General features: G+C 44.0%; 1 protein-coding gene across 5 annotated transcripts in view; it reads right to left on the reverse strand.

Moving 5' to 3' along the window:
• Positions 1 to 25,139, reverse strand: part of rasal2 (RAS protein activator like 2) — a 388,464-nt gene extending 363,325 nt beyond the window's left edge. For all 5 annotated transcript variants that reach the window (XM_080195958.1, XM_080195961.1, XM_080195959.1 and 2 more), the window contains exon 1: positions 24,983 to 25,139. In XM_080195958.1, coding sequence (XP_080052084.1) covers positions 24,983 to 25,115 — 133 coding nt within the window. In that variant the 5' untranslated portion in view covers positions 25,116 to 25,139. The remainder of the gene's footprint in view (positions 1 to 24,982) is intronic.
• Between the last annotated feature and the right edge of the window lie 1,652 nt (positions 25,140 to 26,791).

Here is a 26,791-nt window from a genome sequence, read left to right on the forward strand (position 1 = left end):
TTTCAAAGATGCAACAACTGGACTTCAAAAGAGCAAGACAGGGAAAAAGCTTACAATTTTGAATTCCTACTTCAGCTGCATTGTGTAAAATGCAATTGAAAACCAGGTCACTTTAATGTGGCACACCTTAAACAGAACAGCCTGCCAACCTTACCCAAGCTATAAATCAGGAAACATGCCATTGATTGGATGCCTGCTCACATCTTGTAATCTCTAGAATAAGTCATCAGCTTCAGAACATGCAGAAAATGGAGTAGGAAACCTTGATTTCAATTAACCCTTGTTTTATTCCTTGAAAAAAAAGCAACAGTAAGGAATAAAATAATGGCAGACATAATGAACAGTTTCTTTCAAAAGACAGAAATCACTTTCATACCCACTTCTCTGTATTCCACACAACCACAAGGACTCATGCTTGATTATCAAAATCCTACAAAAAGAGAGATTCAAAGAAAATTAAGAAAGCTGCACCAATCAGAAGATCAGGCCATTGCACTGCACTACTGTCACTTTCTCCATCACTCTTGCTTGTGATAAATTACTAATTTATGACTACTGACACCATGGTTTAAACAGTTCATTTCACAGAGGGAGATAGATTGAAATCCAACTCATGTGGATGGAAGGAGATTTAAATTCTCTCAGAATACAAACAGTTTTCTGATCCATTAAAATAAAAACAGAAAATGCTGGAAATACCCAGCAGGTTGCAGCATCATCTGTGAAAAGAGAAACAGTTAACATTTCAGGTCTGTGATCTTTCACCAAACCCGGGAAAAGTAAAAAAAATGTAACAAGTTTTCTGCAAGGGATGATTGGGATGAGGAGAGAGGATCAAAGGAAAGAATGATGAAAAGATAGAAGGGTTTGCTTTCCAAAGCTCAAGGAAATGGTGATGAGGCAAGAAAGAAGACAGCGAAACACACGACATGCCTACACTAGGTGTGCTGCTGACTGAAGGCAAAATGAAAGAAAAAATCCAAACATGAAAAGAAAAGGAAATAAAATGGGGCCGAGATTAGGGCCCGAAATTGTTGAACTCAACGTTGAGTCCAGGACGCTGTAAAATGTCTAACTGAAAGATGAGGTAATGTTCCTCAAGCTGCCACTGACCTATGCTGCAACAGCGCAGCGGTCCAAGGGCAGAAATGTCAGCACGAGAGCAAAGTGGAAAATTAAAATCATGATGTGGACATGCCGGCATTGAACTGGGGTAAACACAGTAAAAAGTCTGACAACACCAGGTTTAAGTCCAACCGATTTATTTGATAGTAAACTCACTAGCTTTCGAGGTTTCCCTCTTCTTCAGGTGAATGGAGAGTTCTGGCCTCAGACAGAGCATATAAAGCACAGACAGTTTACAGATTACTGATTAGAATGCGAATCTTTACACCTAACCTGCTGTTCAAGTCTTAAAGTGGCTAACAATGTGCGTGGAAGGAGCACTGGTCACAGGTTAAAGAGATGTGTATTGTCTCCAGACAGTACAGTAAGTGAGGTTTTGCAATCCCAGGCAAGTCACGGGGGTTACAGATAGCGCGACATGAACCTAAGATCCCTGTTGAGACCGTCCTCATGTGTGCGGAACTTGGCTATCAGTCTCTGTTAAGCGACTCTGCGCTTTCGTGTGTCGTGAAGGCCACCTTGGAGAACGCTTACCCGAAGGTCAGAGGCTGAATGCCCATGACCACTGAAGTGTTCACCAACAGGAAGGAAACAGTCTTGCCTACGACAACGGATGAATGAACATCGCTCGACAATCACAAGGCAAGACTCTTCCCTCCCTGTTGGTGAACTCTTCAGTGGTCACGGGCATTCAGCCTCTGACCTTCGGGTAAGCGTTCTCCAAGGCGGCCTTCACGACACACGACAGCACAGAGTTGCTGAGCAGAGACTGATAGCCAAGTTCCGCACACATGAGGACGGTCTCAACAAGGATCTTGGATTCATGTCGCACTACCTATAACCCCCGTGACTTGCCTGGGATTGCAAAACCTCACTTACTGTACTGTCTGGAGACAATACACAACTCTTTAACCTGTGATCAATGCTCCTTCCACTCACACTGTTAGCCACTTTAAGACTTGAACAGCAGGTTAGATGTAAAGATTCGCATTCTAATCAGTAATCTGTAAACTGTCCGTGCTTTATATGCTCTGTCTGAGGCCAGAACTCTCCATTCACTTGACGAAGGGGGTAACCTCGAAAGCTAGTGAGTTTACTACCAAATAAATCGGTTGGACTTAAACCTAGTGTTGTCAGGCTTTTTACTGAAAATTAAAATGACAGGCCCCAGAACATAGAACATCTGGCTAAGTCAGGGGTTCTATTCGTAGACACGCAGGGTAGAATAGGTGTAGGGTGATGCGGCAGCGCGGGCTTGTTGGGCCGAAGGGCCTGTTTCCTGTGCTGGGTTGTTCTTTGTTTTTTTTTTGTTTATTACAGCGCAGAACAGGCCCCTCGGCCCATGATGTTGCGCCGACCAATTGAAAAAGCAATAACCCTCTAACCTAAACCAATCCCTTTCCATCCATGAACCTATCCACGGATCTCTTAAACGGCCCCAAACTAGACACATCCACAACTGCAGCAGGCAGAGCATTCCAATCCCTCACCACCCTCTGGGTAAAGAACCCACCTCTGACATCCGTCCTATATCTACCACCCCTTAATTTAAAGCTATGCCCCCTCGTGCTAGCTTTCTCCATCCGAGGAAAAAGGCTATCACTGTTCACCCTATCTAAACCTCTGATCATCTTGTATGTTTCAATAAGGTCCCCTCTTAGCCGCCTTCTTTCTAACGAAAACAACCCCAAATCCCTCAGTCTGTCCTCATAGGACCTTCCCTCCATACCAGGCAACATCCTGGTAAACCTCCTCTGCACCCTCTCCAATGCCTCCACATCCTTCCTATAATGTGGGGACCAGAACTGCACACAATACTCCAAGTGCAGACGCACCAGAGTTTTGTACAGTTGCAACATGACGTTGCGGCTCCTAAATTCAATCCCCCTACCAATAAACGCCAAGACACCGTATGCCTTCCGAACAACCTCATCTACTTGATTCCCAACTTTCAGGGATCTATGTACACATACACCTAGATCCCTCTGTTCGTCAACACTATTCAGAGTCCTACCGTTAGCCCTATACTCTACACATCTGTTATTCCTGCCAAAGTGAATTACCTCACACTTTTCCGCATTCAACTCCATCTGCCACCTCTCGGCCCAGCTCTGCAACTTGTCCAAGTTTCTCTGTAAACTATGACATCCCTCTTCACTATCTACCACTCCTCCGACTTTGGTGTCATCAGCAAATTTACTGATCCACCCAACCATACCCTCATCCAGATCATTTATAAAAATTACAAACAGCAGTGGCCCCAAAACAGATCCCTGAGGCACACCACTTGTAACCAAACTCCATGACGAATACTTACCATCAACCACCACCCTCTGTCTCCTATCTGCTAGCCAATTCCTGATCCAATTAACTAAATCACCCCCAATCCCATACATCTGCATTTTCTGCAGAAGCCTTCCATGGTGAACCTTATCAAACGCCTTACTAAAGTCCATACATACCACGTCAACTGCCTTACCCCCATCCACCTCTTTGGTCACTTTCTCAAAAAACTCAATAAGGTTAGTAAGGCACGACCTACCCTTCACAAAACCATGCTGACTATCTCCAATCAATTCATTACTCTCTAAATAACTATAAATCCTACCCCTAATAATTTTTTCTAAAACTTTGCCCACAACAGAAAAAAGACTCACCGGTCTATAATTCCCGGGGAAGTCTCTGTTCCCCTTCTTAAACAATGGGACAACATTCGCTATCCTCCAATCTTCTGGCGCTATACCTGTGACCAACGACGACCTGAAGATCAGAGCCAGAGGCTCTGCAATCACCTCTCTTGCCTCCCAGAGAATCCTAGGGTAAATCCCGTCCGGCCTAGGGGACTTATCTATTTTCAAACCCTCAAGAATATCTAGCACATCCTCCTTATCAACTGCAATACTATCCAGTTTACAACCCTGTAACCCAGTGTTCTCCACAGCTACATTTATGTCTCCCTGCGTGAATACCGAAGAGAAATATTGGTTCAATGCCTCTCCAATCTCTTCCGGTTCCACACTTAACTTCCCACTGCTGTCTCTAACTGGCCCTAATCTTGCCCTAACCAATCTTCTGTTCTTAACATATCTATAGAACGCCTTAGGATTCTCCTTAATCCTATCAGCCAAAGTCCTCTCGTGTCCTCTTTTAGCACTTCTTAACTCACTCTTTAACTCCCTCCTAGCCAATCTAAAGCTTTCCAGTGCACTATCTGAGCCCTCAAGTCTCATCCTGACATAAGCCTCCTTTTTCCTTTTAACCAGCGAAACAACATTTTTAGTGCACCACGGTTCCCTTGCTCGGCCATTTCCTCCTTGCCTGACAGGGACATACATATCAAGGACTCGCAGTAGCTGCTCCTTGAAAAAACTCCACATTTCGGACGTTCCCAGCCCCTGTAGTCTCCTAGTCCAACCTATGCTTCCTAATTCTCTCCTAATAGCCTCATAATTACCCTTCCCCCAGCTAAAACTACTGTCCCGAGGTTCATGCCTACCCCTTTCCATCATTAAGGTGAACGTAACCAAATTGTGGTCACTATCACCAAAATGCACACCAACTTCCAAGTCTAACACCTGGTCTGGCTCATTTCCCAGCACCAAATCCAATATAGCCTCACCTCTAGTTGGCCTATCTACATACTGAGTCAAAAAACCTTCCTGCATGCTTTGTGCAAAAACTGACCCCTCTAATGAGCTAGAGCTATAGCTATTCCAATCAATATTAGTAAAGTTAAAGTCCCCCATAACAATTACCCTATTACTTTCACTCCTATCCAGGATTGTCTCCGCAATCCTTTCCTCAACCTCTCTAGAACTTTTAGGAGGTCTATAAAAGACTCCCAACAGGGTGACCTCTCCTCTCCTATTTCTAATCTCAGCCCATACTACCTCAACAGACAAGTCCTCATCAAACTTCTTCTCTGACACTGTGATACAATCCTTGACTAATAATGCTACCCCTCCCCCCCTTCTACCTCCTTCTCTACTCCGACTGAAGCATTTGAACCCCGGAACCTGCAACAACCATTCCTGCCCCTGCTCTATCCACGTCTCTGAAATGGCCACAAAGTTCCAGGTACTGATCCACGCTGCAAGTTCATCCACCTTATTGCGAACACTCCTCGCATTAAAGTATACGCATTTCAAACCATGATCTGCTCCACCCCCACGATGCCGTGCATTGCAGTCCCCATCTATGCCCCCCTCACTTTCATCCCTGCTACTCAGGATCCCACCCCCCCTCTGAATCAATTTAAACCCCCCTGCATAGCCTTTGCAAATTTTGCCCCCAAGATATTGGTTCCCCTCTGATTCAGGTGTAGACCATCACTCTTGCAGAAGTCCCACCTTTCCCAGAATGAGCCCCAATTGTTCAAGAACCTGAACCCCTCCCTCCTGCACCATCCCCTCAGCCACGAGTTCAAACTTTCCCTCTCTCTGTTCCGCTCTAAACTATCCCGTGGCACAGGCAAGAGTCCCGAGATAACCACTCTGTCTGACCTGGCCTTAAGTTTCCACCCCAACTCCATAAATTTCTGCTTAATATCCCCTTCCCTTATCCTCCCGATGTCATGCGTCCCCACATGAACTATGACTTGGGGCTGACTCCCCTCTCCCCTAAGAGTCCTGAACACCCTCTCTGAAACATCCCGGACCCCAGCCCCTGGGAGGCAACACACCAGCCCTGAGTCCCTACCATTACTACTGACTCCCCTATCTGTCCCCCTAACTATGGAGTCCCCAATCACCGGGCCCAATCTCTTACTTCCCCTATCCACCTGAGCCTTCACAACAGGCTCACCTCCAGAGACCTGCTCCCTTTGGCTATCTCCAGTTGATTCCTCCTCAACGGTAGCCTCCAGGACAGAAAACTTATTTTGGAGGGGAACAGCCCTAGGGGATTGTCTCCCCAATTGTTTCTTACCCCTCTTCCTAGCAGTTACCCAAGACTCATTTTTAGGAGCGACTATCTCCTTGTAACTCCTATCAATGTCCGCCTCAACCTCCCGAATTATCTGGAGTTCCTCCAATTCCAGCTCCAGCTCCTTAACACGCTCCTCCAGAAGCTGCAAGCGTACACACTTCCTGCAGGTAAAATCAGCAGAAACACTACTGGTGTCCCTCACCACGTACATACCGCAGGAGGTGCAGCTTACTGCCTGAACTGCCATCTCTGAAACAATTTCCAGGAGGAAAAAAAAACTTCCCACACACTTATTATTAGGTTAGAGGAGGGGGGAGGGTGGGATTTTCTACCTGTGTAGAGGATCGGATATGCTCTCTGTACCAATTTAGGTCATGATCGCAGACTCAATGGAGGTATTCCACAAAGCAGTCACGCAATCTCATTTGGTCTTCACAATGTGGAGGTAACTGCATTGTGATTAGCGAATACATTGAACAGAATTGAAGGAAGTACTTGTAAATCACTGCTTCACCTGGAAGGAGAATTTGAGCTTGGATGTGAGGAGTAAAGAGCTATAAGGAGAGGTGCTGCATCTCCTGCGTTTGCATGGTAAGGTACTGTGGGAAAGGAACAGGGTTTTGGAGATATTTGGGGAGCAGAACCGGGCTTCATAAAGGCAACAGTCCGTTCTGAATGGGGAAGGGGAAGGGAAAGGGAAAGGTTTGTGGTGGCAACGTGCGAGAGATAACGGAAATGACAGAAAATAATCTGTTGAATAGAGACTTGTGGGTTGGAAAATAAGGAGAAGGGGAATCATGATCTTGTGAGGGAGGGGAAGAAATGAAAACAGAAGAAGTGCAGAAAATGTGTTGACAAAGCTGAGGGCCCCATCTACCAGTGTGTGTAGGGGGCGGAAGAGTCCTAAATGGAAGAATTAAGAAAACATCTCAAAAGCAGTGTCACAGAGACAGAGGAACTGGGAGAGTGGAATTGAATCCACAAATTGCTTGAAGTGCAAAGCAGCACAGTTGAGGTAGTTATAGATATTATTCAACATTCCACAATATTCTAATTCACTATTCCATTTGGTGCTCTTTAACACTTGAATAGGCTCTTGAAATTACCAATTCTGTAGCGTTGCTGATTTGGAGTGATTTTGGTGAATGGTGCTGATTGATAAAGTGGGTTAAGTATTTTCCAGTTCCTCAGATTTGCATTCATCTACCACATTGAGATTTTCTTATCATTCACAGCTCATGAAGAGTTGCAGTACTAGTTAGTTGGCCTTCACTGAAAGATCTGACAGCCCTAAATGACTTCAGAAAAGATAGATTTTCTTTTCTGCAAACAAATGAATTATTTTACCAATATCTGCATAAATAAATTAACTGGCTACTTGACTGATCTGCCTTTATTTCCTCTCTACTCACCAGCCAGAATTCACTGGCCAAAAGCAACTCCAGTCACATGTACTGGGAGAAGTGAAATTATCTTTGATTAATCTGTGAATTGTCGATGACATTACATATTTATTTCACTTACTATTCAAGTTCACTGAGTATTTTTCAATTGGAGAAATATCACTTTGCTCAAACACTGGTCACGTATTGACACATTTTCATTGTATGGTCAGGCTAAGGGAAATGACAAATCAGTTACTTTGATTTGAGAGACTCATTGTGGATTCAGTTCTGAATGATTTTCTTTTGGAACATGTACTTCATGTACTGACGTGACACATTATCTATTCACCTCCAATTACCACTATCAACAGAAGAAATAGTACCTAAGCACAACTTCTTGAAACTGAGCAGTCAACAGTTGTTTGCTGAGAATAAAAGGCTCATCAGTTCCTCAATCTGAAGGGAGGAACTCAGAACCTTCTTTTCCTGAAGATTTTTTTTGTTCTGTAATATTGCAGCCAAGTAACTGCTGCAATAGAAATTCCACAATTGCTCAATGTTGTCAGCATTCTGAAGGAAACAAGGCAGAGCTGCAATATTAAAATCAGAACTGAAGTCCTGGAATGACCAATCAGTGAATTTTCAGACTGGAGGAATGCAGCTAGGAAACTGATATTAATCATATAAGTTTTGACCTGGTCTTCTGTGGTAATGGGACAAATATCAGCTTCAAGTCCAACACTTTTCACTGCATGCCTGCCCACATTTGTTTAAAGATGGATTCTAGCCTAATATTTGGTCTGGTAACTGGCACATTTTGTTACATTGTTATTTGTGGGTGAAGATGATTTGGTTTGAACTCTGTTGGTGACATTTAGTGACAAATACTACTGCAGAAGTTTAAATATTAATTTATGACACAGGATAGAGCACATACTATTACCATATAAAAGGAAATGGATCTCAAGTCTGCTTTGTCCAAAGCCTCAGTCACACCAAAACACACCTCTATGAGGTGATGACAGGGAACACCATTGCCTCAAGCAATCTCAAATTGGTCAGCCTGTTGTCATCAACCTGCCCATTGTTCTTGCATCACTTTAAATGACAAGTCACCAAAATGAAGTTAATTCAAGGAAATGGAAGGAACTTGTCTTTTTAAAACAAAGATAAGCATAATCTACCACTTCACAACAACCAGAACTTAGAATCAGACAGGAAACTGGCACAGAAATTCGAACTCTAATTTTTGGAAAAGACATTGAATGGTCAAGTCAACTACTAAGATCCCATGCCACTATTCAAAGAGAGTAAGAAGTCTCTCAACACCAAGTTAAATCCAACAGGTTTATTTGGTAGCAAAAGCTAGTGGCTTTCGGAACACTGCCCCTTCGTCATGTGAGTGGGAGTTCTGTTCACAAACAGGGCAAATAAAGACACAAACTCAATTTACAAAACAGTGGTTGGAATGCGAGTCTTTACAGGTAATCCAGTCTTAAAGTACAGACAACGTGAATGGAGAGAGGGTTAAGCACAGGTTAAAAGAGATGTGTATTGTCTCCAAACAGGACAGTTGGTGAGATTTTGCAAGCCCAGGTAAGATGTGAGGGTCACAGATAGTGTAACATGAATCTAAAGATCCCGGTTGAGGCCGTCCTCATGGGTTCAGAACTTGGCTATCAGTTTCTGCTCAGCGACTCTACGTTGTCATGTGTCGTGAAAGCTGCCTTGGAGAACGTTTACCCAAACAGCAGAGGCCGAATGCCTGTGATCGCTGAAGTGTTCGCCAACAGGAAGAGAACACTCTTGCCACGCGATTGTCGAACGGTATTCATTCATCCTTTGTTGTAGCATCTGCATGGTCTCCCCATGCCTCCGGATATCCTTTCCGGCAGCATATCAGATAGACAACGTTGGCCAAGTTGCAAAAATATGTACTGTGTACCTGATGGATGGTATTCTCACATGAGATGATGGCGCCCGTATCGATGATCTGGCACGCCTTGCAGGAGGTTGCTGCGGTCGGGTTGTGTGGTGTCGTGGTCACTGTTCTCCTGAAGGCTGGGTAGTCTGCTGTGAACAATGGTCTATTTGAGATTGTGCGGTTCTTTGAAGGCAAGAAGTGGGGGTGTGGGGATGGCCTTGGCGAGATGTTCGTCTTCATTAATGATATGTTGAAGGCACCGGAGATGATGTCGTAGCTTCTCTGCTCCGAGGAGGTACTGGACAATGAAGGGTACTCTATCCGCCGTGTCCCCTGTTTGTCTTCTGAAGAAGTTGATGCAGTTTATTGCTGTGGCGCGTCGGAACTGTCAATCCACGAGTCAAGCGCCATATCCTGTTCTTATGAGGGCATCTTCCAGCATCTGGGGGTGTCTATTGCAATCCTCCTCATCTGAGCAGATCCTGTGTATATGGAGGGCTTGTCCGTAGTGGATGGTTTCCTTAACGTGCTTAGGGTGGAAGCTGCAGAACTGGAGTATCGTGAGGGTATCTGTGGGCTTGTGGTACAGGGAAAGGCTGAGGTGACTGCCCTTGATGGAGATGCATGTGTCCAAGAATGCAACCAATTCCGGAGAGTGGTCCACGGTGAGTCCGATGGTGGGATGGAACTTGTTGATGTCATCATATTAGTTGTTTCAGTGATTGTTCACCACGAGTCCAAAGGAAGAAAATGTCATCAATCTATTGCATCGGTTGAAGGTCCTGTGTGGTGACGAGGTCTTGTTTGATCCTGTGCATGAAGATGTTGGCATATTGAGATGCAAATTTGGTCCTCTTGGCCAGGATGAAGCGGATGAGTTGTAAAATGGCATCTGGAAACTGGCAGTTGTCAGCATTGAGCACTGAGGCAGTTGCAGCAAAGCCATCATCGTGGGGATACTGGTGTAGAGTGCTGAGACATCCATTGTGATGAGGAGTCACAAAACTCTGTTACTAGTCATGAAACTCTGCCAAGCAGACGAGACAAAGGAACTACACCATCTATACGCACGCCAAGAACAGGAAACTTGAAAACTCGCCATCACCACCAGCAGCAACAAAGCCCCCCCCCGGTACCACGGTAGAACACAGTACCACTGCAGGCAAGTCCATTGTCAACTTATTGGACGACACATTTCAACCAGGTGAAATCGAAGCTCTCAGCCGAGGGCTCAACTTCTGTCCCATCACCAAAGTAGACCCCATCAGTCTCGCAGCAGACACAGAGGAATTCATCAGGCGAATGAGGGTGTGGGAGTTCTTCCACAAATCCCAAGAGGCCAACAGCGAACACAATGAGATAGCCAATGAACCGGAACAGCCGACAGAGAGATCCGCAGTGCAGCGACTGAAGAGGAAAGAGTCAAAATGGACTCCTCCAGAAGGCTGCTGCCCTCGACTTGACACATATGCCAAAGCCATCAGGAGGTGCGTCAACACCAGATTCATCAGCCATACTCATAAGACAGCCCCGAACGTCACCTAAGCACAATGCAACGCCATCCTTGCTCTCAAGACCAAATGCAACATTGTCTGCTGGTTTGATGACAAAGGAGAGACCATCGTCACACTGAACAGAACAGATTACTGCAAAGTGTACCGACAACGGAATAATGAGGAACACTACAGACGGTTACCCCCAGATCCGACCAAAGAACACACCCATCAACTCAGACTGATCAAGACCTTTGATCCAGACCTTCAGAGCACCCTCCGTGCTGTCATCCCACATTGGAGATCTCTACTGCCTCCCTCAGATACACAAGGCAAACACACCCGGTCGTCCCATTCTATCAGGGAATGGGACCCTGTGGAAGAACCTCTCTGGCTACGTCAAGGGCATCCTGAAACCCAAAGAACCCCCAGCTTTTGTCACGACACTATAGACTTCCAACAGAAACTCAGCACACATGAAGCAGTTGAACCAAGAGCACTCCTCGTCACAATGGATATCTTGGCACTCCATGCCAGCATCCCAAACGACGATGGAATTGCTGCAACTGCCTCAGTACTCAACGCCAACAACTGCCAGTCTCCAGATGCAATTTTACAAGTCAACTGCTTCATCACAATATCTTCACCTTCAACAACCAGTTCTTCATCCAGACTCACGGACCAGCCATGGCAACCAAATTTGCACCTTGATATGCCAACATATTCATGCAAAGCTTCAAACAAGACCTCTTCACCACACAGGATCTTCAACCAATGCTATACACTAGGTACAACAATGACATTTTCTTCCTTTGGACTCATGGTGAAACAACTACATAATGACATCAACAAGTTCCATCCCACCATGTGACTCACCAAGGATACCTCTCCAGAATCAGTTGCCTTCTTGGACACATGCATCTTCATCAAGGACAGTGACCTCAGCACTTCACTGTACTGCAAGCCCACGGATAACCTCTGAAAGGTCCACTTCTCCAGCTTCCACCCTAAGCATGTTAAGGGAGCCATCCCCTACGAACAAGCCCTCCGTAAACACAGGATCTGTTCAGATGAGGAGGACTGCAACAGACAACTGCAGATGCTGAAAGATATCCTCTTAAGAACAGGATATGGTGCTCAGTCCATCAATCGACAGTTCCGACTCACCACAGCGAAAAAACGCACTGACCTCCTCAGAAGAAATACATGGGATGCAGCAGACAGAGTACCCTTCATTGTCCAGTACTTCCCCAGAGCAGAGAAGCTACAACATCATGTCCGGAGCCTTCAGCATATCGTTGATAAAGTCAAACATCTTGCCAAGGCTATCCCCACACCCCCACTTCTTGCCTTCAAACAACCGCACAACCTCAAACAGACCATTGTCCGCAACAAACGACACAGCCTTTCGGAGAACAGTAACCACAACACCATAGAACCCTGCCACAGCAACCCCTGCAGGATCATCAATACGGATGCCATCATCTCACTTGAGAACACCATCCACGAGGTACACGGTACATACTCTTGTAACTTGACCAACGTTGTCTACCTGATACACTGCAGGAAAGGATGTCCTGAGGCGTGATACATTGTCATAGCGCCTGCAGGGTTTTCCCAATGGATGAATGAACACGGGCATTCGGCCTTTGATCTTCAGGTAAGCATTCTCCAAGGCAGCCTTCACGACAATGCAGAGTTGCTGAGCAGAGACTGATAACCAAGTTCTGCATGCATGAGGACAGCCTCAACCGGGATCTTGGGTTCATGTCATACTATCTGTAACCCCTACGACTTGCCTGAGCTTGCAAAATCTCACTAACTGTCCTGTCTGGAGACAATACACGTCTCTCTAACCTGTGCTGAACGCGCTCTCCACTCACATTGGCTGTACCTTGAAGACTTGATTATCTGTGAAGCCTCGAATTCCAACCGTTACTTTGTAAATTGAGTTTGTGAACAGAAATCCCACTTACCTGACGAAGGGGCAGTACTCCAAAAGCTAGTGGCTTTTGCTACCAAATAAACCTGTTGGACTTTAACCTGGTGTTCTGAGACTTCTTACTGTGGTTACCCCAGTCCAACGCCTGCATCTCCACATCATGACTATTCAAAGAGACACAGAGAGCTCTCGTGATACACTAGCTTTTGGACTACTGGTCCTTTATCAGGTGAAGTGGAGAGAGGTGCGCAGGCACAGAATATATGGGTGGAGTATTCTGTGCCTGCGTGCTTCTCTCCACTTCACCTGATGAATGAACAGTGCTCCGAAAGCTTGTGATTTAAAATAAAACTTTTGGACTTTAACCTGGTGTCATGTGATTTCACATCTTGTCCACCCCAGTCATACACCTGCATTTCCACATCAGGAATTGATTAAGTACGTCCTCACCAATCCCAATACATGTTTCACTCCCCTCATTGTGGGCTTTTACATTACAAAAAGTGGATGTACTGAAAAGTCATGCAATGTTTGTGAAGCATTTTGGAATGTTTGAGAGATGTGATGAAGTTCAATCATTTTAAGTAAAATATTGACAGATTTCTGATAACAAGAGGCACTGAAGAATGGGGCAAGGTGGGTACATGAAATGATGTCACAGATCATCCATAATCTCCAAGAATGACAGAAGACGCTAGATGGGCTAAATGGCCTACGTTGTTAATCTCCTTCAGTTATCAATCATTTCTTTTTCCCCACACCTTACACCTTACAAAACAAGACCTAACTTAGAAGTTTCCAATTTCTTGTTACAACATAAGAACAGAAGAAATAGGAGCAGGAGTAGACTATCTAGCCCTTCAAGCCTGCCCCACCATTCAATAAGATCATAGCTGATCAGAAGTGGATCAGTTCCACTTTCCCGCTTTCTCCCCATAACCCTTAATTCCCTTGTCTGTCAAAAACCTATCTACCCGTGACTTAAATATATTTAGCGAGGCAGCCTCCACCACTTCAACGGGCAGAGAATTCCAGAGATTCACCACCCTTTGAGTGAAGAAGTTCCTCCTCAACTCTGATCTAAACGGCCCCCCACTTATCTTGAGGCTGTGCCCTCTAGTCCTGCTGTCCTTTCTGAGAGGGAAGAATCTCTCTACCTCTACCCTATCCATCTCTTTCATTATCTTATACAAGATCCCCCCGCCATCCTTCTAAACTCCAACGAGTACAGACCCAGTCTATTTGGTCTCTCTTCATAGTCCAACCCCCTCATCTCCGGTATCAGCCTAGTGAACCTCCTCTGCACTCCCTCCAAGGCCAATATATCCTTGCGCAAGTGCGGCGACCAAAACTGCATACAGTACTCCAGCTGCGGCCTCACCAGTGCCCTGTACAGCTGCACCAAGACCTCCCTGCTTTTATATTCTATCCCCCTCGCTATAAAGGCCAGCATTCCATTCGCCTTCTTGATCACCTGCTGCACCTGCAGACTGGGTTTTTGCAACTCGTGCATAAGGACCCCCAGGTCCCTCTACACCGTAGCATGCTGCAGCTTTTCGCCTTTTAAATAGTAATCCCTCCTACTGTTATTCCTGCCAAAGTGGATAACCTCACACTTGCTAACATTATACTCCATCTGCCAGGTCCTCGCCCACTCGCTCAGCCTATCCAGATCCCTTTGCAGACTTTCCACACCCTCCGCACAATTTGCTTTTCCACTCATCTTTGTGTCATCAGCAAATTTTGTTACCCTACACTCAGCCCCCTCCTCCAGATCATCTGTATAAATGGTAAATAGCTGAGGCCCCAGCACCGATCCCTGCGGCACTCCACTAGTCACCAACCGCCAATCAGAATAGCACCCATTGACGCCAACTCTCTGCCTCCTATTAGACAACCAATCCTCTATCCACGCTAACACCTTAACCCCCAACTCCACGCACCCTAACCTTCTGAAGCAACCTTTTGTGAGGCACCTTATCAAACGCCTTTGAAAATCCAGAAACACCACATCCACCAGTTCCCCCCTGTCTACCATGCTAGTCACATCCTCATAGAAATCCAATAAATTCGTCAAACACGACTTCCCCTTAACGAATCCATGCTGCGTCTGCTCTATCAAACCATTCCTTTCCAGGTGCCTCACTATTTCTTCTTTGATGACGGATTCAAGCATTTTTCCAACTACAGAGGTTAAACTAACCGGCCTATAATTCCCTGCCTTTTGTCTGCTACCTTTTTTAAACAGCAGCATAACATTAGCCGTTTTCCAATCTTCCGGCACTTCCCCGGAATCCAACAAATTTTGGTAAATGCAAGAACACTTGCTTAACTTGTGTGTTTAATTATAGATGATTTTTCCAGCAAATCAATTACTTCCAAACTGTCCGTGAAATTTTTGGTGTGGTGAGGAGCAGCAATTATGTGCTGTTGTAAACATGTTAAGTACTGTTGGAAACATGAAATTTGAGGATCATCTTCTACACATCAACAGAATAGGAGGTGCACTTAAATCAAGCAAATTAATGAGGTCATAACTATTTGGCTGAAAACTGTCAACAAAGGGGTGGAGGGAGGGGGAGGTGGTGCGGGGCCCGGGGGGGTGGCGTGCAGGCAGGCAGGAGTAAAGATTTGTTTCCAAATCATGAAAGTTCTTACTTCCTAAAAATATTAAACCCCCCCCCCCCCAAAAAAAGCAATCCAATCAGATCTGGTGCAAAAACTCGCAATTATCTCCAAATTTATTCTTCCCAGCGAAATGCTCAGCCATGTCAGAATTACGAGAAACATGAATATGAACAGCCAAAAGCTACAATTTTCATGGAATTTCTTGATTTTTTTTCCCCCCAAATCAATGAATTAAGAGCATGGAAATATTTGCAAATGAATGGAAATACAGACTAGTTATGTTTAATTTAAGGATCACAAATGAGACTTTACTAGAAGGTAGAAACTCAAATATCCTACTGCCCAAGGACAACTGTTTTGAGCAATTAACTGCCATAGCTTAAAAACTTAACAGATATTTACAGCTTGTCCCTTTTTCCTTTGGCTTCCATGTTGTCCTTGGATATTTCTAAATATGGATACTGTCTGGTGTATGGCGTCTAAGTATCGTCTGGTGATTCTTTCTCAAGTAAGAAGAGATAAGGGTCTGGTTTTCACTCAGAATCTATGCAAAGCAAGGCAGTTATGATCATTAACAGCATGATGGGAAATGCAGGGTGCCAGACTAGTCACAAGTGCTTTTCTGAAGACTGTCTACTTTATCTAATGATCGGAAAAATGATGCAGAGGGAAAAAATGTTATCCTTCACTGGCAGCCCAAAGTTCACCCAAATCTCGGCCGTGGGTATTAAGATGCATTGTGTACATCATTCACTCTCCATGTCCAAAGCAAAGAGTAAATATTTGTGCCCTGTGGTTTCCTAGTAACAGTGATTCAATACATGAATGCTTCTGAGTATTTTCAATGCCAGTTTTCACAGCAGCATTTTGACAAAGTTGAAGATGGTTAAACAACAGTGCAAAAGTATCCCAACACATGAATCAAGCCAATCATAACCACTTTTCAAAATATCCCACATCTTCTACAAATCTAATAATTTTTCAACATTGAACAGGTATAAATTACCAAAATTACTTTTAAATAGCTGCAAACCACTTCTACAATCCTGTCATGAACCACCTCACTTAACAGCTGCCTTGTCAACAAATTCTCCAAATGACAGCAACACTTCTTGATTCTTAATTTAGGTGACATGGCCTGTGTGACGACAGGAAGAATCATCTGCCATGAGGCACATCAATTGCACTGCTCCAGAAAGACTTCTCAAATCCAATTACATATGTCATGGAATATGCATGCAGCTCCTGCTGGCTCCATGGGCCCAACACTTGGCACCAAGTTGCACCATTCTGAAAACGTACAAGGTAGGAAGCACCACAGAAAAAGTATACACGACCAAGATTTCACTCACTATAATGTGATGGCAGTGAAACTGAACAAAGTGTTCTTCAGTGACAGTTCAACAATCATCTTCTCAGATGTGCTGATATAAAATTTTCTTCTTTCCATACAAAATCATTTTTCAAATGCCTCAATGTGTTGTCAACCACAAGACAGCAAGATATGACTAAATATACCAATTTGTTTCTGCATAGTTTGCATTAACTTGGCTAAATTTGTCATGTTTGTTATGAACACCAGTGGCACAGCTGTTCACATTCTTTGACACAGTGAGAATTCTCCAACTTCTGTCTATCCCTTTGATGGGAGAGGGATATATAACATGGCCAAGGAACTCATTCTAAACCCTGACAAAGCGGGCAGAAGAAAATCTGGTCAATTCGTGATGCCTCTCATGGCATAAATGCTGCATTGGCTCACAAATAAAATGCCTACTTGGAAGTGAAACTGAAGGGCAGATGGTATTTGTATAATCTAACACAAATGCAAGAGATGGAAAGGGGAGAAAGCAAGCACAAAGGCATTGAATAGAGTAATTTTCTCCTTCTGAAAACATGGAATGATTAAACAGTCATCACCTAGTCTAGTTTAAAAGTTTAAGTTTATTTATTAATATCATAAGTAGGCTGACATTAACACTGTAATGAAGTTACTGTGAAAATCCCCTAGTTGCCACACTCTGGCACCTGTTTGGGTAAATCGAGGGAGAATTTAGCATGGCCAATGCACCTAACCAGCATATCTACTGAACTGAGAGAGGAAACCGCAGCACCTGGGGGAAGCCAACACAGACAAGGAGAATATGCAAACTCCACACAGACAGACACTCAAGCTGCGAATCGAACCTTGGTCTCTGGCACTGTGAGGCAGCAATGCTAACCACTGTGCCACCTTAGATCCTATAAGGGTCTACTTACAGCAAAAAAAAAGCAAAGAAGCAGACAGAATGTTGTGGTCAAATTACATCTCTTAATTCCACTGTATGTTCAAATGTTCAGCATTATAAAAACATTGACAAAAGTATTATCTTTTGGACTGGAAGAGAACTTGTTCCTCTTCCAGTCATTTTTGCCAATTTCTCCCTCAGATAGGACTTCAGATGAGCCTTTGAAACTTTTTTTTAAGTATTAATCACAATTATTGTAGCCCTTTCTAAGAGGATGAAATGGACACAAGTACATGAATTACTAATGGTTCTTCCATACAGAGATGAATTAGTTCATCAGATTACCGTTTGCATTCTCAAGTCCTTAAAGGGTCCAGTTTCTTTCGTTGTGCAATGCCATTCTGCTTTATCTAATTTCAAAATAAACGCAAATTGCAGCCACACCAAGTCAATGAATGAACTCACCAAACAAAAGCAGTATTGAAGTCGCTGCCTCAGCTGAGAGTCACACAGCTGAGAACGCATAACTCACCAAACCATTTCCTGATACAGTCACTTACAAACTGGAAGCAGTGATTCAGTGACCACAATACATAGATACATATTCAGCAGCTAGCTCATGTATTTCAGACACCTGGTACTTGTGCTTTCATTGTGACAGATCTTGAAGAATTGGCATTTTGGAGAGCAAGCCATGTGTCATACTGTCATGACTGAACAGGACTTTTCTTCTTTTCACATGGTGGTTTTCTTGTCATAGTTTCAATTCTTCAAACTTCAGATTGTTTCTTTATCACATTGAGAATTGCTCAAGCTTTAGTCGATAACACTTTTCAGCTTAAGGACTTCGACTAGACCAATGCTGGTTGACCTTCCGATTGCATCCCATTCCCATTCCTTGTTGCAGAAAGGGAGGACAAGCAACTAGCTTCTGCTCCTTGGTGTCACGAACGATCCTCAAGAAAAGCTGAGTAGTTTGCTCTATGGATTGCAGCAAATGGCAATCCTAACATAGCATGATGTGTTCAATTACCTGAATTATTGAGAAACAAAGAGCAGTTCAGTCTAACCACAAGAATGTGGGTCTCCTATTTGGACCTTTCATTAAGTTTTAGTTAGCTTAAGGGATAATCAGCAGAATAAATGACTTGTGCAATAAAATGAATCACACTCTCCTGTCACTTAACTCAAAAGCTTGAATCATTTATAACTCTTCATGGTGCATTTCCTATGTAATTCATGTTCTTTAAAACTGCAAGTAATTGTCCAAAGTGACGTGAGCAACAAACAACAATGCACAAGGCACATATTATAACAATGATATATAACGTAGAATCTTGGAGTTGTCAACTGGTAAAAGAGCAGTAAAAACACTGTCATCTGTAAACAGTACTCATGCCCAACCTAACTGGGTGACATAGATGAAAGAATAAACAAAGATAGTTGACCAAGATTGAAGCAGATCATAAAGCACGAGCATGGAACCAAACGAACAGGAAAACCAAACAGCTCGTTAGCTTTATCAGCTCAGGGTCAAACTTCCAGCTCTTCTAATAGGTTATCTTGAAATAATTGAAACGTAAGTAGTAAATTTAGAAATGACCAGGTGTGCACCTTCAGGTCTTAACACAAAACAACATGGAGAATCAAAAAGTGCACAAATGGAATTATTAAAAATCACCCAGTAGAAACAAAGGTCCAATGAAAGGTCATCAATCCAATATATTAACTCTGTTCCTCCTTGATAATTCCAACATAATCTGTTTTTATTTCAGATTTCCACCTTAATACTATTTTGCTCTTGTTCAAGCACAATGAATTGGTAGCTGTTCACACTCCAAGATGATATCCCTTGCTGAAGCAAAAACATTAGGTCTCGCTGACTGTGCTGATTATTAAGACGAATACAAGAGAAGCATCCTCACCAAAAATTTCTAAGAGCACAAGAACATAAGAAATAGGAGCAGTAGTAGGCCACCTAGCCCCTCAAGCCTGGCCCGCCATTCAATAAGATCATGGCTGATCTGAAAGTGGTTTAGTTCCACTTACCCACCTGCTTCCCATAACCCTTAATTCCCTTGTTGATCAGAAACCCATCTACCTGCGACTTAAACATATTCAACGAGGCAGGCTCCACCACTTCAATGGGCAGAGAATTCCAGAGATTCACCACCCTCTGAGAGAAGTTCCTCCTCAACTCTGTTCTAAACTGACTCCCCCTTATTTTGAGGCTGTGACCTCTAGTTCTTGTTTTCGTTCTGAGTGGAAAGAATCTCTCCACCCTATCTAGCCCCTTCATTATCTTATATGTCTCTCGAAGATCACCCCTCAGCCTTCTAAACTCCAACGAGTACAGGCCCTATCTATTCAATCTCTCTTCATAAGCTAACCCCCTCATCTCCAGTATCAACCTGGTGAACCTTTCTGCACCCCCTCTGAGGCCAGTACATCCTTTTGCAAATAAGGGGACCAAAATTGCACACAGTACTGCAGTTGTGGCCTCACCAGTACTATGCATAATTGCAGCAAGACCTGCCTGCTTTTATATTCCAACCCCCTTGTGATAAAGGTCAACATTCCATTTGCCTTCTTGATCACCTGCTGCACCTGCAAACTTACTTTTTGCAATTCATGCACAAGGACACCCAGGTCCCTCTGCATAGTACCATGTTTTAATTTATCACCATTTAAATAATAGTACATTTTATTATTATCCCTTCCAAAGTGGATAACCTTACACTTGCCAACGTTATACTCCATCTGCCAGATCCTCACCCACTCACTCAGCCTATCCAAATCTCTCTGCAGACTTTCCGCGTCCTCCACGCAATTTGCTTTCCCACTCATCTTTGTGTCATCAGCAAACTTTGTTACCCTACACTCGGTCCCCTCCTCCAGATCGTCTATGGATATGGTAAACAGTTGAGGCCCCAGCACCGATCCCTGCGGCATACCACTAGCCACCAACTGCCAACCAAAAAAGCACCTATTTGTTTCAACTCTTTGTTTCCTGTTAGATCGCCAATCCTCAATCCATGCGAACACTTTCCCCCCAACTCTGTGTACCTTAATCTTCTGCAGCAACTTTTTGTGAGGCACCTTATTGAACGCCTTCTGGAAATCTAAAAACACCACATCCAACAGTTCCCTTCTGTCAATCACACTCGTTAAACCTTCATAAAAATCCAGTAAGTTCATCAAACATGACTTTCCCTTCATGAATCCATGCTGCGTCTGCTTGATCGAACCACTCTTTTCCAGGTGTCCTGCTATTTCTTTTTTAATGATGGATTCCAACATTTTCCCAACTACGGACGTTAAGCTAACTGGTCTGTAGTTACCTACCTTTTGCCTACTTCCTTTTTTAAACAGTGGCGTCACATTAGCTGTTTTCCAATCAGCCGGCACTTCCCCAGAGTCCAGCGAATTTTCATAAATTTCTACTAACACATCTGCTATTACTTCTGCCATTTCTTTCAGTACCCTCGGATGAATTCCATCTGGGCCTGGGTACTTGTCAACCTTTAGTCTCATTAGCCTACCAAGCATTACCTCTTTACTAATAATCGTTTTAAAGGACCTCACCCCCTACAGTCCCACGACCGTCAATTTTCAGTAAGCTATTTGTGTCCTCTAACGTGAAGGCTGGCACAAAAAACTTGTTTAAGGCCTCAGCCATTTTGTTTCCCACTACTAAATCTCCCCTCTCATCTTCTAAGGGTCCAACATTCACTTTAGCCACTCTTTTCCTTTTTATATATTCGTAAAAACTTTCACTATCAGCTTTTATGTTTTGCGCTAGTTTAGTTTCATAATCTATCTTTCCTTTCTTTATCACGTTCTTAGTTGTTTTTTTTAAAGCTTTCCAAATCTTCTAATTCCCCACTAGTTTTGGCCACTCTGTATGCATCGGTTTTTAATTTAATACTACCCTTTATCTCCTTAGTTATCCCTTTTCTTACATTCCTTATCACCGGAATATATTTTTGCTGAGTACTGAGAAAAATCTCCTTAAAAATCCTCCACTGTTCCCCAGCTGTCCTACCAACTAGTCTGCGCTCCCAGTCTACATTAGCCAATTCCACCCTCATCCTATCATACTCTCCTCTGAGCCCCAAATATCTTCTCTGATAATCGGTGCTGTTGACACTTCGGCACCATTTCATTGAGCTGGCATGTATGTTGCAACTGAATCTTCAAATGATCCCAATGCTTCATTTTTTTGCTGATATAGAAATGATTTGATTAAGTTCACAGTGATCTCAGTTTCAGTTATCATACATGAATGGTACAGTGCAAACCACAGCTAACAGTTCTACTGCAGAAGACCACCAAGGAAGGGACATCTGCCACAAACTGATTTGGACCACGTTAGCAAGAGTCTGAACTCGTGACTATGCCATGTGAAAACAGAAGGCAATCTGGCTTCCCAGATAAAATTCAAATTAGGACATGCTGCTCCAGACAAAGTAAATCACAAACAGGTTAAATTATTTACTGAAGGATCTATTCAGGCTAACTCAAGCAAAGAAAGCATTTTGACAAAATAATAAGGATGCTTTGCACTGCCCTTCTTGTCCACAGCAGAGTTAATAATGAACCTGCAGAGTCCCAAAAAGCATTTGTTTGTGCTCATCTCAGACAGGCAGATGGGTGTTTGGTTATTTCAAAGCTTGTCTGTTGTTGGCTCTTTTTTCCAAGTGGTTCAAATCCTACTGGACAGGGCATTTCAATAACAAAGCAAACAGAAAAGACAGCTTTAGTCTTCAGTTCAGAGGCTAGCCAATTAAAAGCGACACAAAACGCGAAAAAAATTCACCAAAGTGAGATGGCATTGAGTCAACTTGATATTAAAGCTATGCCAAAAGATGAACTCACATTGCATCCAAAGTGACTGTCTGTTATCCATAATGCATTTAATCAGGGCACTTAAATCCCCAACCCCTTCTGAAAGGAGCGGATCTCAGTCAGTCAGTAAAGTTAACACAGCCCTGGTAAACTCCACAATATTTGTTCCCGAATGCTCTTTCTTTATGTGTTGTGCCAGAACATGGTGTGTCAGTAAATTATCCAACCATAAAGGCCACAAAAGCCAAGCTTGACAAAGTCACCAATGCAGATCTACCCACGCATGTTTTTCAGCAGATCTTTTGTAATAAACAGGCAATTTTCTCCACCCTCATCTGATGACATGAAGACAAATTATTTCTGCAGTGGCTGAGCGCAACAGATTGAACTTGCCATAAATTGAATATGGAATATTATTAATCTTGAGGGCTTTTTAAACATACATGATGTCTTTACTGAGCCATTAGGGAATTCCTCATTTTCAGTTCAAAACTACAAAATGATTCAGAGCATTCGTGTTTCTTCTGCATATCCCGAAGTTTCATACATTACAACATGGTCAAGTTCCATCAACCCAATAGAAAGAATCCCATCTGGTTTTGTGTACCCTTTGATTTGTCTCATTTCTCTGTCCCAACTGCACAATTGCCTTATCCAAGCTTGAACCTGTTTCCAACACCAAAAAGTGATTGAGTTCGGAGTTAAATTCTGACCCAACCAGAGCACTCAAACTTCACTTGTACATGCACATAATACACATAGAGACAAATGATAGAGACAAAGAGGAACTCTCTAACGTTAACTCAACAGTTACTGCCATTTTGAGAGATTTGCAAATGGTTTTTCATTCACAACTTTTGATTTACATTGGTTAAAATTCACAAAGAAAAAGAAAGTAAATAAAATGTTGGAATCTGGAGTGGAATCAGTGAATACCAGTTGAACAATCCAAGTGGGGACTATCAGAGCACCAACCTGCTATCTTGTTCCAGATGTGCACTGATCTAATCTGCATTTCCCATTAGTATTACATATTACATGTTTGACAATTGCTCACTTTTTAAAATAATTATTTAATCAAAATCTAACAGCAGATTATACCACAGTTTATTAATAAACTCCATTAAATGAAATAAATACAAGCTATAATTACTAAATTGGCAAGTTGGATATTGTTACATAAAACAAATGCGTGAGGAAAATGAAATTATGGTTTTTCTGCTTCTTACAACTTGACAGTCACCTTACAATAATTGCTGCAATGAATTAAAAAAACTGTAATCGTAGTGTCTGCGAATTATGCAAAATGAGAATATTTCAGATTTTCATCATTAAAAAATCTCAGGAACAGGGACAGGGTTCAATGCCACAATGGCAGGGGGAGGGAGAATTTGTGCAGCACTGAAAGGCGAAATTGTTCTTGCATCCATTCATACGTTTCAAGCAGTCACAACGGGCCACGTTCCTGACATTCAACAGCAAAACCTAACTGTTGAAACTTCACTCAAACGCTTTCGTTGATAAGTGGTTGCAAATAGCAAGCAAAAAAACTGTCAATAAAAATTAAATATTTTAAAACATCTGTTTTATCCACAAACAAGTAAACCAACAGTCGGTTGTCAGTGGATTGCACCATTAAAAAAGAGTATCGGTCATACAACACGGAAAGTTGAAAGCTTTAAAAAACATGAAACTAACTACACATGTTATTGTTGCGAATAAGTTTCCGGCGCGCCAATTTGCCAGAATGAGAAAGATAACTTTCGCCAAGACGAAAATGTTTGTGGCAGAGTGAGCCCGATTATCGCAAGGGTTAAAAGAAATTTATTAGTTCAGTCAAGTGCCTGATCTTATTTTTTCCCCATTTCCCTTTCATGCTTCGCATTTTTCCCCAAACTTCTCCTTCAAACTTTCTTTTCTCGCTGCAGATTTCACCAAGTCTGGCTTTTCTGTTAAAAGTGACAATCCGGCTGCTACCATCACTCTTCCCGGTTATGGGTCTCACGGCCTCTATCTATCCAAAGAAGACATCACCCGAACCCAGACACCCTCCACCCAGAATCCGTCTCCATCCAACACTCAACCCAAACCTTGCCTCCCCCCCATCTCCATCCAAAGCTAAACGCAGATCCTACTCTCCTCTATCCCTCAATCCAGTCCTTGTCCCTCTCCACCCAACCCTTCAGCCAGACTCTTTCCCCCCCCCCCCTCCTCCTCCACCACCACCACCACTCAGATTCACTCCCACCCCTCAACCCAGATCCTGTTCCCCTCCAACCCTCAACCCAAAAACCTTACCCTCCCTCCCTCCCCCCCACCTTTAACCAAATCACAAGCCTCAGCCCCCACCCTGTCCCCTCCGAGCCTCAGCCCCCACCCTGTCCCTTCCAGCACAGATCCTGTCCAGTCCATCAGTCCAGATCATTTCCCTGAAACCTGATTCTACACCGCCCCCCACCCCGCACCCCCCACCCCCAGCTTACCGTACACCCGGATCCATCCCTGTTGCTGACACACCGACTCCAGTAAAATCCGTTCCACCGGGTCGAGCGCGGGCTCCTCCATCCCGGATCCCGGGAGCAGCTCCAGCCGCTCGGCCGCTTCCGGCGTTTCCATCCCGGCCGGCAGCAGCACTCACTCTCCCTCTCCCTCTCTCTCTCTCTCACACACACGCCGGTGCCGAATTCAGCAACAAACCGCCCACCTCCTCCCTCCCTCCGGACCACCGACAACCACCACTGCCTCCCCGCCACCACTTCAATCGCAGGCGGGAAGGAAAACCACACCGGGGCAAGGGGGCGAGATTCAATGGGATCGGCCCGGGATGGCCCAGCCAACCGGCCCCGGCGCCAGCACACCGCCAGCCATAGCAACAGGGCCCCGCAATCACACCCCGAGCTATCGCACCTAGCGACAGCCTCCTCAATCACACCCAGAGTCATTGGCCCCCCCCCCGAGCACTGCCCCCGTCCAACAGACACGGTCATCAACCCCACCTCCCCTAATCTTACCCAGAGTCATCAACGCCCCCTCCCCTAGTCTTACCCAGAGTGATCAGCCCTCCTTCCCTAATCTTACCCAGAGTCATCAACCCCAATCAGCCCCCTCCCCTAATCTTATCCAGAATCCTCAACTCCAATAAGTCTTCAGTGTTACCCAGGATCATCATTCTCAGGCATAACCCCCACCCCTTAATAACACACAGTTATCAGTCCCAACCACTGTCCCCTCAATCATACCCCTCTGAAAAGTCATTTCCAAACAAAGCCTCCCCCACCCCACACCCAAAGTCATTGATCATAATCCCCCACGAACAAGTTCAGACTCATCGACTCCTGTGCCTCCCACAGTTGGGGTCAACAGAACCAAGCACAGTTCCTCTGAATCATACCCAGAGTTGTCAATCCCAACGGCCCCCTCACCACACTCAGAACCATTGGGCCAAAAGTTGCCAACTCTGGCTCAGAAATATTCGCAGAATTTGAATCATAAAATCCAGATGGTTGGTCACTCTGATGGTGGCAGAATATAAAACAACAGTCTGTAAGAGAAGGTTCCTATCCTCAATGACGGGGAGCCCAGCATGTCAGTGTGAAATACAAGGCTGAAGCATTTGCAACCATCTTCAGCCAGAAGTGCCAAGCAGATGGTCCAATTTTTGCCTCCTCAATATTGCCAATCTCCAAGAAATTCGATTCACACCAGGTGATATCAAGGAATGACGGAGTACGTTGGAAACAGCAAGAGCCTGCAAGATCCCAATCTCAGTGCTGAAGACTTCTGATACAAAGCAAGCCATGCCTGAGCCAAACTGTTCCATTAAAGTTACAAGACTTAGATTATTATGATAGTCGGAAAAATCGTCCAGGTATGTCCTGTCCACAAAAAGCAGGACAAATTCAATGTGACTAATTATAGATCATCAGTCCACTTGTAATCATGAGCAATATCTTGGAAGGTGTTCCCAAAAGTGCTATTGAGTTGCACTTCCTCACCAAAAAGTTGCTCACCAATGCTCAGTTTGGATTCTGTCAGGACCATTCAGCTCCTGCTCCCACTTTGGCCTGGGTCCACATATGGATAAAAGAACTGAATTCCAGAAATGAAGTAAGAGTTACTCCACTTGACAGCAAAGCAACATTTGACCAAATGTGGCATCGAGGAGCCCGAGCAAAATTGAAGTTAGCAGGAATCGGGGAAGATTCTCCAAAACCGGAGTCAAAATAATCACAAAGGAAGATGGTTATGATTGTTGGTGGCCAATTACCTCAACCCCAGGGTAATGGATTCCT

This window comes from Carcharhinus amblyrhynchos, chromosome 9 (assembly GCF_965287045.1).
Source record: "Carcharhinus amblyrhynchos chromosome 9, sCarAmb.v2.hapA, whole genome shotgun sequence".
NCBI classification, from domain to species: Eukaryota; Metazoa; Chordata; class Chondrichthyes; order Carcharhiniformes; family Carcharhinidae; genus Carcharhinus; species Carcharhinus amblyrhynchos.